This window comes from Triturus cristatus, chromosome 5_1 (genome assembly GCF_964204655.1).
Source record: "Triturus cristatus chromosome 5_1, aTriCri1.1, whole genome shotgun sequence".
In the NCBI taxonomy this organism is placed as follows: domain Eukaryota; kingdom Metazoa; phylum Chordata; class Amphibia; order Caudata; family Salamandridae; genus Triturus; species Triturus cristatus.
This window is the reverse complement of record NC_140587.1, coordinates 261,733,235-261,749,258: the sequence shown is the minus strand read 5'-3', so window position 1 is coordinate 261,749,258 and position 16,024 is coordinate 261,733,235. Positions and strand designations below refer to the sequence as shown.

Sequence of the window (16,024 nt, the reverse complement as noted above, 5' to 3'; positions counted from 1 at the left end):
TTGGGATTTCAGTAATTCTTTAATGGATGTGCTAAGATACTGCTTTAATGGATGAACTAAGATACCTGCTACTAGGTAGATCTACCACATAATGAAGGGCAGCCATCAGTAATGGGCAGGAGCAAAATAAATGTTTGAGCAAATCTATAATTATGACCAGCTTCTGAAGCGATGGGGTGAGGGTCTTGTATTAACTATAGTACAGAGCATTCAGTTATTCGGTATGCAATCACAATGTCCTGGTATTATTCTGAAGTAATAATCACTGTTCTATGGCTTTCAACTTTTTAAACTATTTGTAGGATCCACTGATTATGTTGCATTTTTTTTAATGAGTTTTCTCCAACAACAGTAACTGCACAAACTGCTAATACATTATTTACCTATGTGTAAATAAATTAAATCATGTTGAGTATCTTATATCAGTCATAAATTAATGTATAAGATGTTAAATACATACAGCTAGTTTGTTCTCATGCTGCAGCATCCCTTTCTATTTGAAAAAGTAATGTTCATCAATATCTGCCCCTGTGAAAATGTTGTGATTCATGCAAACCACTCCCTGTAGTTTTTGCCTGGAATAACATTGCCACAAGTTTTTTCACTTGGAAAAATACATATGTTCATAACTTAGGATTCCCGCCCTATAAGTGAAAATGTATTTGGCCCGTGTGAAGTCAATTAGCGTTCTTGAGAGAGTTCCACTTAAAATCTTACAAATTCGGCAAATCATTTACCTGAGAAAGAAACACTAAAAACACTCACCCCTAATGCTGCACAATTCACTTTTTAGGAATGTCTATGACAGAAATGTACAAACTGAAGTGAAATAGCAAAGAAAACAAACCAAGCACTATGCAGCCTTTCAAAGAAACAGTATTAGAACTCACAGAACACATTAGGACATTCCAGAAATGCTACAGACTTAGTACTAAATTGGGAGAATTAAGAAAATTAAATATGATTTGACTGTTTGACTAAAACAATCAATTCACACAGTATGATAAACCTTTGTAATAATTTTGTTTGATATCCAGAAACAAAGTTTTGGGTTAATGATCAATTACAAAAAATATTGTCATAGGAAAAGTTTACATGGATTAAATCATAGAATCATAGATTCTAAAATTGTAAATTCTAGTGTTAGGACTAGATATAGTTTGCTCAAAACAACAGCAACATTCGTTATGAACTTATATATGGTTCAAGGGTTCATATCACTTATGCATTTGTTTGCCTTCACAACGGAGAGGATTTGGAGAGGATGGGGCATAACGGCCAGAGCTGCCAACTTTGGAGCTGGAGAACAAGGTTCAAGTCTCAGCGCCAGCTCAACATCCTGTGATTCTGGCCAAATCACTTAATCTCTCTGTGCCTTCCAATAAAAACGAATGTGTCTTTGTGAAATGTAACTGGTGCTCATGTAAAGTGCTCTGATACCTTCGGATCGAGTTTGCGCTATATAAAACTGCAAAAAATAAAACAATTGATAGGAACAATGTTCTGATAGAATGGACAAGTTGTAATGATGGCTGAAGGAGGCATTGCATCCTTTATATAATTATTTAGTAAGTAATGTCTTACTTGACAATTAAATCAACATAAAATAAAAATATATAAAAGAGATTTCTCAGTTATAATTTTGGACTGCAGCATGAAAATTGTAGAAATTAGATTACCAAGTGGCATATGAAATGGGTCACATGTCTGAGTGATTCATTCTGTTTACTTTTGGGTGATCACATAGATATTTGTGAATTTGACTGACAGTACTGTTTACTTCATAGAAAAAGGCATTACCAAAGGGAAGAAGCTTAGACAGTACTGTTAACTTCATAGAAAAATGCATTACCAAAGAGAGGAAGCTTAGAGTCATTTTGCACATAGCTTTTATAGTTCAGTATTAGCCAGAGTTTGTACCTATCAGGTTATTGTGTGCACTAAATCTTTTCAATCCCTAAAGACCTAGAGTGATTCACAAACACACTTGTATATACAGGAAGTACTACAAAAGGAATACTATTTAATGTACTCTTGCATGCTATTGTGAATTGGCCATGAAACGTCCAACTGTCTATTGGTAAAAGTCCAAAGATGGCACAGTCCTTTTACTCTGCTCTATCTGTTTAGGGATATTCCTATTTCATTCCCATTTTAGATGTTTTGGGGCTAATTTACAAATGCATGTTAGTGTACATAAAAGCAAACTACAGGAGTGCTCTTTTATGAGCTCTTATATGCCTTTGTGAATCGGCACCATAGTATTTTGCCATCAGCTAAGATATTTGAATATATGTCAATTAGTATATCTCATTATATACAGATTTGTTCAGTAATCTGGCCTACCAACCGAATGACAAACACTCTATGGAAAGATGAGTCCACAAATTATTTGCAAAACATGCATGTCGAAGCTCCCATGCTCTCATACTTCTTTGCTTATTGCTCTAGCACAGGATTGTTCTTCAAGGGTACATACTGGCAATCTGTCCTCCTTCCTATGGGAGCCGTAACACAACCAATTGACGATCCAAGGGAATACGTTTTAAATATTGTCATAGTTCAGGTACCATATTTTACAAACTCTGTTTTAACAACTCTATTATAAAACATGATAAGCTCAAAAGGATACGCTTATTGTCTTTGTTGTTTTACTGTTCAGAATCATACTGTAGAATCTTATACAACTAAGCATGAATTTCCCAGCTTTAGGCAACTGCAACTTTAATATTGAATGTATCCTCGTGTGTCTTGCATAACTGGATTCATGGGGGCATGATGACTCAAAAATGCTACATTTATGAGAAAACTGGTGGATGGCAGCACTCGCGTCACCACAAACAGAAGTGAACGTTGAAGGCATGAAAACAAAAGCAGAGGTCGGTAGCAGAGTGGATGCATGCCATTGAAGGCAAACAAGGCTTCACATCAGAGTCGAGGCTTGCTCCTCGCTGCTGTGACTCTTCCTTAAAGAGATTTAAAGATTTAAAGAGTTCCAGAGAAAAGTAAAAGTAGAAGAACAAAAATAGATACAGCAGGGGATGGTTGGTTGGGGTGGTGGGAGACAAAAAAAAGAAACACAAAACAATTAGGGCAAGAGTGGGGCTCATCCATGAAAACTTAAAGAAGCACAACATTAACAACAATTTCACTACAGGAATACCACTGACGTAATGCCTGTGTCCATGGTTTTCCAATGGTGAAAAGTCCTACTTCATGTCATTTCCCCTGAGACCAAAGCAGTGAAGGTTTAATTGAATTTTGTGTCACATAAAAAATCCATGGTGACCTTTTAAGATTGATGGGCTGTCCCTAAAATGAATATTGTATTTTGAACTCATAGTCCTTTAACCGGTTGGCTGGAACAATGAAACTGCTAGGGGAAGAACCATACAATTGATTCAAAGTAATAAGTAATGAAGCAGCATAACAAGTAAAAATCTACAATATGAAATTGGAAACAAATTAGGAGAAGAAAGAATTGGTGGTGCGGAAAAAACAATATTCCATGCTTGTGGAAGATTTGACATAGCTAATAATTATTAGGCTTCAATTTCCCACACAACGGAACATTTGTCTTGAGACAATACAGTAGAAAAAGTTTAAAAGGTCTCCATATACTCTCAGGCTTTTTAAAGAAAATAAAATTTGATCACATATTATTGTACTGTAATCAGATTCCATACACCATAGTGTGATGGGCAATTTAATCTCTTGCAGTGAACATTTTTCCAAGGGGCTTATCTCCAGTGCAATATTAAGGAATATGAGTGTCGTAGCTAAAAGCTTAAAGCTATGAAGCTTATTAGACAGTGAGTGACCTTCATCAGTCAATCACACTATATGCCTGATTCACAATGGCATTTAGGGTTGTAAATACATGCTTATGACCCAAATATCTTGATTTACGGCTGCTAGGAACTCACAAAAGAATCCAGGGTGGTGCAAATTGACTTTCTACTGGAAATCAACTCACGAAGAGAGCATAGGAATTTGCTGAAGTAACACCTATGCAAGGGTTGGGAAGTACGTGCAAAAAAGAATGTGAGGATTTACAAACTCAAGTATGATCTTTTCCCACCCCAGAAAGGATCAGAGATTTACTCCAGCAAAAAGCTGAAGTAACTCCCCTCCCAGGATGAGCAGGGGATGAATCACTATCAACTTTGAAGGGGATGCTAGTTAAGAGATTCCTCCATGGGAACAATGTCTTCCATGTATAGAAAAAAAAGAAACAAAAGTCCAAGGAATATGTCACAACATTCACACTAGTACAAATAGATTCCTGCACCTGCCTGTGCTTTCCAGTAGAAATATTTGTGAATTGTAAAAAATATTAGCTCTACACCTGTTCATGCAAGTACCTTTATGGATGCAGATTTAATTCTATTAAGTAAACTGCCCCCAATGGCTTTGCTACAATTTGAACTGATGTGAATATGTCTGTGACCAGATGTGTGTGAGATTGCCACCTCTCCCTGAGTATACGAGCCAGAATACATTGCGGAAGTCACTTAAAGAGCAATCATTCTTCTGATGAATGCTGAGTACCCCATCACATAACCTCCACTACTCTGACACCATCCTAAGAGTTACCCCAGAACTCAAAAACATATAATTAAATAAACTTACATTAAACATGAATGCTTTTACATTGGCTGCCACCTTTAACAAATACCACCAAAGGACTTACTTTACTCTTTGAAAAATAAAGTGTTTGCATTATTAAAGTAATTATTTCATGAAAAAATGTGAAAAGCAAAAATCTTTCTCCTATGAGAATGATAGAGGCTGGCTCATATGAGAAGAAGAAGCTGCAGTGGTGAAAAGGTACGCTTAAAATTAATTTTACAAATTGGACTCTATAGAGGGAATAAACAAAGTGTATGTTTTGAATAAGGTCTAGGGATGGGGAGCGGAAGAATCCAGTCTCTGTTTCCAAAATAAAAGATGGGTGAAATGTATGTGTGGAAATAAGAAGGGAAGAGCAGTTCCCAGTCTAGATTTTATGGTCCAACGAGAGCAAAATAAAAGGACTGGGAAAGGCGTTATATAAAAGGAAAGGTGCAGGAACTCCCAACCAATACTGTGGCATCCTGCATAAAGGAATTCAAAACTAGATGGTTTGGAGAAGGGTGGAGTAGTGTGGAGAATGAGAAGGGATCCACTCATAGAAAAACATAACAAGCATCGGCAATGCCAATAGGTCTGGCTTTAAAGGTATGTTGCATGGTAATGTGAAGCATTACTAGTATATAGCATGGGAATGCATATGTATTTGTATGTGAAGCAAAGAACTTGGTGTAGGTTAAGAGTTCTGGTGAGAGTTGCGCTGTCAAGACAGACCTAAACACCCTTGTAGATTAAGGATTGCCCTCCTCCCATCTGTGCTGCTGCCAGAGAAAAACACCATAAATTATCTAGCTATCTTAGAAACTTTAATAGCATAACAACGCCATGTGTGTGCCAGTGAAAGTTCAAGCTCTGGCAGCTGAATAACTAAACAAAATGCTCACAGCTGAGTGAATGGCAATCACGTTTTTTATGGAAGCACACAATGTCTGTCCATGTATTCCTTGCTCCCAACATGCGGGAGGAGCCCCTCTCTAGCGATGCTCACATAATTGTTGGCAACAGCTGTGTAGTCAAGCTTGACCATAAAAAGGGAATGAGTAGCGAGTGAGATGAGGTAACTTAGAAAAGAAAAAGAGCACAAAGGAACGGAGGTTAAAATTTGTGTAAAGTTCAGGGTCAAGCTGAAAGGCAATGGTAAAGATGTATGGTGTCGGGGTAGTGGTACATTCTTGTAAATGGATGAAAATAAAGGTAGATCAATAACCTGCAATATATTTTACTTTATGTATCTTGCGTGTATACCACAGTGTCGTTGCCAATGTCTCAAAAGCCCTGTGAACTGAACTATCTAATAATCCAGGTTTGAATGTTGTGTGTTTTTGTGGGGTTCTTATTAATGTGTAGAAATACCATGCACGCTTGGTGTATATAATTTGCAGTGCATGAAATTGTATGGGTTAGCTTTTTTTGTTCAGTTACGAAGATGCTGAATAATTTTCCTGCAGTCATTTTCAAGTCAATATCTTCAACCAATCAATTTTTGAGGCTAAATTGGACATTTAATATGTTTGATTTTTTCACACCACTATTGCTGTGGGTGAAAAATCCTGCTAAATCTTTAGTCCGCACAATTATATTTGAAGGTTTTTCTCCTTAAACTAGAGCTCAATCCGTGATTTTGCAGAATTTTAATTTTGGAAATTTCATCAAATTTGTGTGATTTCTAGTTGCATTGAATGAAGTAGGAGGAATAGTGCTGTGAATATTTCACACAGGTTTATTAATCATCCTGTGTACCCTGTCCGATTAGTATTCCTTTATGTGTGCAGAAAAAATCATGAAGAATTGGTACCCCTTCAGAGACAACCCCACACAAACTGTGGCAGTGTTTTCATAAGAGAGCCTATCCCAAAAAAAGTGATCTACTGCCGTATGCATACCTCACTTTTGGTAAAATAAAATCTGCAACGTTGCTGGTTCCATGACAATGCTAGAAATGTGTGGTTACGAAAGTTTTTAACACATTTTAATTGGTCCAGTTTCACACTACCTGCCACTAAAACGATTTACATTGTTTTTATTTTAGGTAGCCAAAAACATAAAAAATAAGTATATTATAGGCAACCTGAGTGTTCCTAAACTCAACGCCATGTAATTTAAAAAAAGCTTTAATTCTTAGAGTGTGTAATCTGACGTGACATATCATAAAAGACACCATCTCATTTAGGTCAATACGTCTCAACCACATTTCTGTAGGGTTTGAAACAAATATTAAATTTTTTGGCTAGTTCGGATGCAAAAAGCTGCACTCATAATGATAGACAGGCAAAGGAGACATAAAAAAGAAGCTTTTACAGGGAAAAGTTTTCCTAGAACTAGTTTCATGTTGTTGGTCTGTTAACAAAAGGAGCACAAACCACCAAGTTGCTTTCTGCATAGATCCAGTCATTGTAATTGGAATGCCAGGTAGATATGACTCAACAGTAAAGAAGAAGGAAATATCGGACGCAGTTATATAGTGTAAGTTCATGCAAACCATGCGGAAAAGAAGCTGCTTAGTTTCATTGGTATGAAAGAAAGTGTGTTCACACATTTTCATGAACTGCTAATGCTAGTGGACATGCATTTTATGTGCCTTCAGTGATTGAAAGTGTGAGCATTGGACAAGTGTGCATTGAAATATACAAAGTTTGTGGACAAAAAAAATGCCTGCATGGCCTAAAGTGGCTTCGAAGGGGTCCATGCTGACTCAGAAATGGCATCTCCCGTTGAAGACAGGGGCATCGGTCCACTCGGTGTGAATGGGTCAGTGTCTGTGTCTGTTTCCCCTTCTGCCAGATAGCGCTTCTCTCTCATCCAGCTTGATCCTGCACTTGGTCCAAAAGCAAAGTCATCCCTTTCCTGCGAGATGCTGAATCCACTGAGTGAGCGCTCCAGTTCCTCATGGTTGACAGACAGAAGGGATAGTGGTGTGTCACTGTCTCGGGTAAAGCTACGTCTCTGAGGGGGGGAAATCCTTTCTGCGTAGGAGCTGGCAACGTCAACCTGGGATTGGAAATTGACTCGGGTGTCAATTAGTGTCAGGATAGGCAAAACTGTTGGCCTTTCTGGGTATGATGCTGAAGAGGGTGGATCCATCCTCCCACAACTTTGTCCTCCAAAGGGCAAATGTCCACAGTAGCTTACTGGGTCCTCCGCAAACACACCATATGGTGTTACTGTGTTAATTGGAACTTGGTGCAAATTACATGGAGTCGAATGAGTGCAAGATTCAGAGTAGTTATAAATGACCCTTTCAAACTCCGAATACTTGCTGTCCACTTCGTTCTCTTCCTTTATAGAGCCTGTGCCTTTGGAAGGGTAATATGTTGTCACCTCCACCTGAAGTTGATCCATATGCTGCATGTGCATATCCACTAGGAAATCAAGTTTTTTGTCCATGTCGTTAACCTGTAAGAGACAACAGAGCACTGTTAATGTTTAGAATAATCTTCCAAGTAATACTAATAACTTATGCTTTGTATTTGAAGCTAGACCTAATATCTATCAAGATTAAGTTTTCACCTATATAACCATGACCCCATTGACTCCAGCAATAAACTGAACATTTAAGCAAGAGACTATCAATCATTTGCAATCCCACTGCCCCTTGCAAGTAAGTTTTGAAAAGACTGATGACATTTAAATATGTGCGCCTGCTTGCCTATCCAGTGACCATTGTCACACCTGGATAAAATTCACCACATGATAGTTATTGCATAATGACCATAAGAAAAGGAAAAAAAATAGGGCACCAATAGATTGCATTTCTTTAGAAATGCTCTTCCACAAACACCTTTTGTGTAATTGTGTGCACTATCCCTAAATGTTGTGGTTTACCAGTGCTAATTTCTTCAACAAAAAAGGAAAACAACTATGTGATAAGTCTTTAGACAAAATATTCAGCTTGGCAACATTTATGAAATTTGTTGATTTCCATTTAATAGGTTTTTAGTCATTTTTACCGGTCGGAGGTTTACTGGAAAAGAAAGGTCTTTCTCACAAAATAGATTCTGCTTCAAACAATGTTCATTCAGTATCTCTTAACACTTTTTTTTACACAAGGTATATCTGCATTTGAAAATTTCACTTGGGACAATGGAAAAAACACATTTATTCTAATTTCACATAATTTTCCAAATATTTACCATGTAGATTTGTGTGATTTCATATAACCTCATAAATTAGGTGGCATCGACTTGTTGATATTGATAAATCGAGTCCAATGCTTTAAATAATACACTTGCATATATGAGCGAAATTGTATCACTTTTATATAGTTCGCTGTTCATGAACTATCCTTCAAAGTAGGATGGATAAGAGAAATTCTGTTAGTAGAACATAATGGTGGGAGTGAGAGTTTTTCCTGCAATAATCAAAGAGACAACAAACAGAAAAAAAATGAGGGAGAAGCAGAGTTGAGACTGGGATTCAGATGAGGACTATACCCTTTTAAATGATCTTTTAAATTCCAGATAGCCTCCATATACTGATGGCATCAGACACAGGGGCATGGTTCCTTACTACCTGATGTGGCCGCAGCAAGAGATAGTGCAGGTGTACAATCAAAGGGATTGATTATGCTTACAGTTGTGAGTCTCACTGAGCCGGAGGCCAGGCTGAAGGCTGTCAGAAGGATCCTTCTAAACGGTTTCGGTGCTGTGCTCCTTCATTAAAGAGAACACCTGTGCCACATTTAGGGAGAGAGAGTTGGGAAGGAATATCCACATAGAATCATGTGGACTAATAGCGAACTCATCGCTCAGCACAATTAATGTGGCTGGCAGCAGGAAAATTGGGGGTTCTGTTCTACACATCAAACCCCCTTAATTAAATTCTACAGCAAACTTCAAAAAATTATAAACATTAAACTGAATGTCTTGAGCGCCCTTTGAAAAGGAGATGCAACCTACATTGAGTTATTTACGTGGAGTCAACTATTTTATCTCCATGAACTATTGGGTCTCCACATATACAGCTTTATAGAGTATTTATGAGACGGATTCCTGAGGAAGGCAATGCCGAAACACACGTAGTGTGTGTAAATCCTACCGCCAGTTTCTTGAAATAATAATACAACTTCTCTGTATAAGACAGAACTAATCAAATGTACACTGCATTGATCAACAATTAGACCAGTTCAGTCCATATACTGTATTATTTAGATTAGTTACAACTTTTTGTATCATCATGCACAATATTTTGTTATGCATATATAGAACTTTGTATCTATTGTAAATAAGCATTATCAGATAAATATGAATGTATTTTAAATAATCATATATAAAAAAATGTTTACAAAAAATATATATCAATATTTTTACAGAATAAATGATTTGAAACTAGCTCCTTGAATACCATCACTTATTTTATGTCCGTATTTCTGGTTTTCTTTTGCCCTTACTAGTCACTGTTCATCGCCTCGCTTTGGGCATATTTTTCTCAACAATACAGTTGTGAGTGCTCCAGCGAGTACCCCACCTGAGAATTTATTGACAGCTTTGCCGAGTACTAGCATAGATACTGCTGATATTTCTTCAACTTGAAGTGACATACATGCTGCTACTCTTACAATTGAATCTACAAAGGGAGAGATTTTAATTTTGGGATTTTAATCACTGAATTTGAGAACGTTTGCAAGGAATCATTGATACAGATATGTTATTGTTATACAATGTGGGTTAAAGGAGATACCTGCTCAAAGAAAGAAGCAGCAATACAGCAAACATGGCAAAGGATACACTTGAAAGATTGGCTGATGAGAGTGAGATTGACATCAGAAGAATGAGAAATGTGCAGAGAAATTATAAAAATGTATTTGACTAATGATGAAATAAAATAATTGGATTGTATAACCTTATGAGCTCACATTCAAGATTTAGTAGGAAAGACAAAGGATCTGAGGGATTTGAAGAAATACAGGGAAAGGTTGAAGAAAGGGATTACTAGTAAAAAAAAAGATTCACTTGTGGGAAAGAAAGTAAGGGTGTCTACTTGTGATTGGGAGTTAGAGAACGTTTCAGAGTTTCCCCTGAGAGAAGTACATGAAGAGAATTATGTTGTTATTGTTATTATATTTATATTTGGCATATATAGCCATAAAAAAAAGTACCACAATACATACAATTAAAATATTAATTATACAGCAGACACTGTGACTATAAAACAGTATAAAACACAATAAAATCCTGATTAAATAAACAATGGGAACTCTACCAGGCCGTAAGGAGTACCTAATTCATCATAACAAGGGGAAGTGATCACTTATACAATAGGTATACATTTGTACCTCCACCTTGATTATCAAGAGCCAGGGGTAGTCCCAAATATGGGTAAGATCATGTTTCTACCCCACCAGCTTTAAATTATATAACCAATTCCTTCAACGACTCCTGTATTGAAATTAAAACTCTATCCATTGCACATGTCACATTTAAAAAACTCACATGTTAAAGGAGAGCATTACTTGTCATTCCTGCTATAAAACTGGCCATCGGACACAGGAATGCAGTGTCACAGCTCAAGCCTATTGTACCATCAAATGGCCCCACAGTTAGTCAGGGGTAGCAATGCCTGCTCTGCAGAGAGATAGAGAACGTTTTGAGAGATTCCCTTGCCATGCTGAAGAAGGACAGAATTTATACACGCTCCCTTAAGGGTATAAATGCAGGCCAGCAGATGGACCCAGTGCTTGGCTTCCGGAAACTTCACCCTTGAGACCACACCCACTTCCTGTTCCTTCGTGGAGATAATCCTTGCTGTGGCTGAAACCTGTTTTTCTGTGGAGGTATTAAATCCTATTTCTTTTGGACTGCCAATCCTTTTTGTTCCTTTTCTTTTGCCAGCTGGCACGCTACCGCTCCCTGATTCTTTTTGTGGATTGAGCGTTTGCCTGTTATTGCGCAGTAGCGCTAAAGGCATTTAATGAGCAGCACCTATTTTTTTTATTTATTTGAGCAGTGTGTGATAATTCGCGGCCATATTCAGATTGCTTTCGCGGCCGCGTCCTTTTTCTTGCTGCAACCACGGTCGCGTATATATCTAATGCGCGACCATGTTTATTACAGTAGCACCTCTCTGATTATTTTTTGGCTTAAGGGCCAATTCATGAATATTTCTGGCCCCAATATCAAGTGGCAACATTGGGCTGAATAAACGCCCCCGAAATAAAAGGCCTTTTGGGAAATTGAACCATACTCCAGCTTTTTTAATTTGTGCCAAAGTCTTTATGTTTGGAATTCTTCCATATGTTCTCAGTAATAGACTGTGAATGCTCTTAAGAGGCCTACGAATTTGTAAAGTCAGACTTTTTGTGGAATTTACGCCTTTAAACATGTTTGGACATTGAAAGCAAACCTTTGTGGATTCATCTGCCTCTTCTTCTTCGGATCTTCTGTGGACTGTGAAGGAAATAACTGATGTGCCTGATTTACACTGTTCTTCGAATCACTCACAAAGTTCATACGTTCCTTATCAAATCTGGCTGGTAATTTTTCCATTCTAAAATAGCCGATATCTACTCTGCCCTTGAATTGCAAAGGGCTGTGCTGTCCCCCCTCCCTTCGGTCTTACCTGGTGTGGGTGGGGGAACGGTGGCCCCTTCTGTGAATCTGTCCAACTTTCCACTGCTCTCCCTTCAACAACTAGACCTGCTTCTAAGCAAGATCAGATCAGGGTCCCCTTTGGACCCCTGCCCTCTTAGAGTTTTTAAGGAATGCCGAGAAACCCTCTTGCCCCCGCTCCTGAGTATCATGAACCGGGCTATACAGGAGGGTACTTTTCCCTCTTTGTGGAAAAAGTGCTGTGGTTAAGCCTCTCCTAAAGAAGCCAACTTTAGACCCTGATTTCCCGATTTCATTGCTTCCTGCCCCTGCAAAGATGCTTGAAATTCATCTGAATGAGCATCTGACGGCATTTCTGGACATCTCGGGCTGTCTTGATCACTCCCAGCATGGCTTCCGGAGACATCATCGTACGGAGTCGGCCCTTACGGTAGTGCTCAATAACATCCGCAGGGAGGTTGATCAGGGCCATACCGCTCTTCTGGTCTTGTTGGATTTGACAGCCGCCTTCGATACCCTGTCTCCCTTGGTTTTAATATCTCGTCTCAGGGAGATAGGGGTGGATGGTTTGGCCCTGAGCCTTCTGGCTTCCTTCCTTGGCCAGAGGGAACAGACAGTCAAATTGGGTGAATTCCTATCTCCATCCCTTCCTGTCCAATGTGGGGTCCCTCAGGGGTCGGCTTTAAGTCCTACCCTTTTTAACATCTATGTGGCCCCACTTGCCAAGTTAATAAGATCCTATGGGATGGAGATGGTGTCATACACTGACGACACCCAGATTATGGTGTCCCTTTCCCACTCAGGCAGTACCTCCGCTTTCAGCTGTCGGAACTGCATGGAGGCAGTTTCCCAGTGGATGATTTACAATTCTCTAAAGCTGAACGGGGAAAAAACCGAGGTTCTCATTTTTGGCGGAAACAGGGACATCTGGTCCTCTGAGTGGTGGCCCCCCTCTTTGGGAGCATGCCCTGTTCCCACGGACTTGGCTCGTAATCTGGGAGTTCTGATCGATCCCGCTCTCTCCATGTCTCAGCAGGTTAATAAGACTGTTGCTACTTGCTGGGGTATTATCAGAATCCTTAGGAAAATCAGACATTATCTTGCGCCGCATGCTCGCAAACAGATTGTTGTTGCATTGGTCGCCTTACGGCTTGATTACTGCAATGCTCTCTATGCCGGCATAAATAAGGGCCTCCTGTCACGTTTGCAAATAGCCCAGAATGCGGCAGCCAAATTTGTGCTTGATGCTCCTAGGATTTCTTCGGCTACTGCTGCCAGGAAGAGTCTGCACTGGCTCCCGATCCAAGACAGGATCATCTTTAAGATCCTTTGCATGACTTACGGGGTTCTATCTGGCGTTGGGGCTGAGGGGGTGAAGGACTTACTGGTACCGTACGTCCCGGGCAGAAACCTTCGCTCTCTGAAAAAGTATCTGCTGTCAGTTCCCCGTTTCCGAAGAGTTAAATGGGGAGGGAGGGCTTTCTCGTCTTTAGCCCCAAAACTGTTGAATACTTGTCCCACTGAAATTAAAACTCAATATACTGTTCCTATGTTTAGGAAGGCATTAAAGACGTGGCTCTTTGCCAAGGCTTACCCGTAGTTTTGGTTCCTGGTCTGTTTTGATCTTTTTGTGTTAGGCGCCTTGATGCCTTTGGGCTTAGTTGCGCATTATAAGTTTATTTTCATTCATTAATTCATTAATTCAAGTGGAACGACTAACTCGGCAGGACAGGCATAATATCCTTACGAAGTTTTTGAGATTTACATAAGGGGATAGAATTTCATTTGGGGCATTTCTTGTTTTCTCTCCTAGGACACTCATTTGAATTCGCTTTCCTTGAACCTTGTGGGGATTCAGAAGAGGCTACCTGTGTTGGATATCATTCCCCGCATCTCCCTGGGCTAGCCTTCCTGAATGAGAGAATCTCTTTTCCATATCAGGGGGGCTGTCTTTGGGGAGTGTGGAGAGCTCTCTTCGTTCCTGTGGACTGGGCATCACTTCAGGTCAGTGGATCTGGCGACATGCAGAATCCACATTGAATCCAGAATGATTTGTTTCTAACATGCAGCGGAATATAAATCAGGTGGAGACACAGTCATTAGGCTCAGCCCAACAAGCTCCTGGAAGAATATGCAAGATCAAGGACAGTTTCTAATGAAAATGTCAATAGCCCCAATGGTGCTGCAAAACATGGGAAACAAAATGGTTTCTAGCTCAGGGTACAAATAGAATCCATTAATTTTGAGTAAGGATTTCCTCAGTTTTTTCCAGGAATTAATTCACAGTGTCAGTGCCTAAAGGGGCAGAGGATTTCCTCTTAGGTTCAGTCCTGGAGGTAGACCAAAGAGACCCATATATTGATGAAGTCAATGGCTACCAGGTTTTTTCTTGAAAGATACAGGGGCTGCCTGCTCTTCTGTTTGTTCTGTAGAGGTTCTAAACCTACCCATCTCGTGTAGAGAAGTCCAAGTTGCAGATATTAGTAATACACAGATTGCTAACCATGTTACTGCAGATGAACCTGTTTAAATATGATCAATTCAGAATAATCATCAGTTCATATTATGTGATTCAAGTCCTGTCTATTTGTTAGGCAGAGACTTGCTTTGCCGGATGAACTGTGTGGTTTACTGCACTCTGGATGGTGTAGCAATGGAAACCCAAGATGATGGGTCAATGTTTAAAATTGAATCACATGATTTGAGAGTTTGGTTGTTTCCGGTCTTCACTAAATATGATTAAGACATACTGTCACAGTAGAGGTATGGGATTTCATAGGAAAAAAGATACGGTCAATAATAAGTACAAAGTCTGTTAGGATAAACATAAACCAGATGCAATTTTCTCCAGAATGAAATAGTGATTCCATTTTGTCCAGTGGTTCCGAATCCTGCAGTAATTTTGTTTCAGATCCTGACAGTTGGAGAATGGCATGGTATACAGTTATTGACTTATGCCAAGAGTTATTCTTCATCCTCTCCAAGAGGAAAGCCAGTATGTATTTGCAGACTAATTCCAAAATAATGTTTTCATTTGCTGTTGAATTCCACAGGGGTATACTGAAAGTCCTTCAAATATTAATCAGATCCTAAAGAAAGATTTGGAAAATTTGCAGTTGGCTTGTAACTCAGTACTTGTGCAGTATATAGATAACCTATAGGTGGCATCTAATGTTGCTTGATGTTGCTGATCGCGAACGAGGAAAAAGTCTTGTTGGGATGTCATTTTGCTCGCTCACGGTCGCCAACTTGACGTTGAGGACCGCGAGCAAGCAAAAAATGCCATCTACGCTATGCTACGCGTTTTTGCACTGTGCTACGTGCAATTCGGGTAGCACGTAGTTGTGCAAACTACGCGAGCGTAGCGTAGGTTTCTGCACAGGCCTCCTCGGCTTGCTAAAAGACCATCAAGAAAAAGAACACCTAAAAGAAATTATGCTTAACTTGAATGGGGTATGCATTCAGTATCTGAAAAAGGTGAAAGTCAGATACAGAGATTTGCAGTCCAGTAAACTGTTGACAATCAATCTTTGAAAGTGAACCAGAAGAGCAAAAGCAGTACAACATGATACTAAATCTAATACGCTGACACATAGGAACAGCTTAGTTAGTGAATTTCATGATAATATTTACACTAAAATGTTAAGTGAATATGTGGATATTATGGGAGCCATGCTTTGTTTTAGGTGTGCTTTTCTCCCTTCTACTGCAGGTGAAGGAGCTACGTATCTACTTTGTATTTCTTATGGTCTAGCATGTAATGTGTTGGTTATTATTTTTAATAATCATGAATTTCTATTTCCTTATCTGTCGGATTTCAAGGTCTCGCTAGAAGACCCCCTATCACT

General features: G+C 39.1%; 1 protein-coding gene across 1 annotated transcript in view; it reads right to left on the bottom strand.

The window, feature by feature from the left end:
• Positions 1-4,560: 4,560 nt before the first annotated feature.
• The window catches only part of KCNQ3 (potassium voltage-gated channel subfamily Q member 3), a 732,470-nt gene continuing 721,006 nt past the window's right edge, over positions 4,561-16,024 (bottom strand). Inside the window, exon 15 of the mRNA XM_085604907.1 lies at positions 4,561-8,025. Within this exon, the coding sequence (XP_085461033.1) occupies positions 7,294-8,025 (732 nt within the window). The 3' untranslated portion in view covers positions 4,561-7,293. The remainder of the gene's footprint in view (positions 8,026-16,024) is intronic.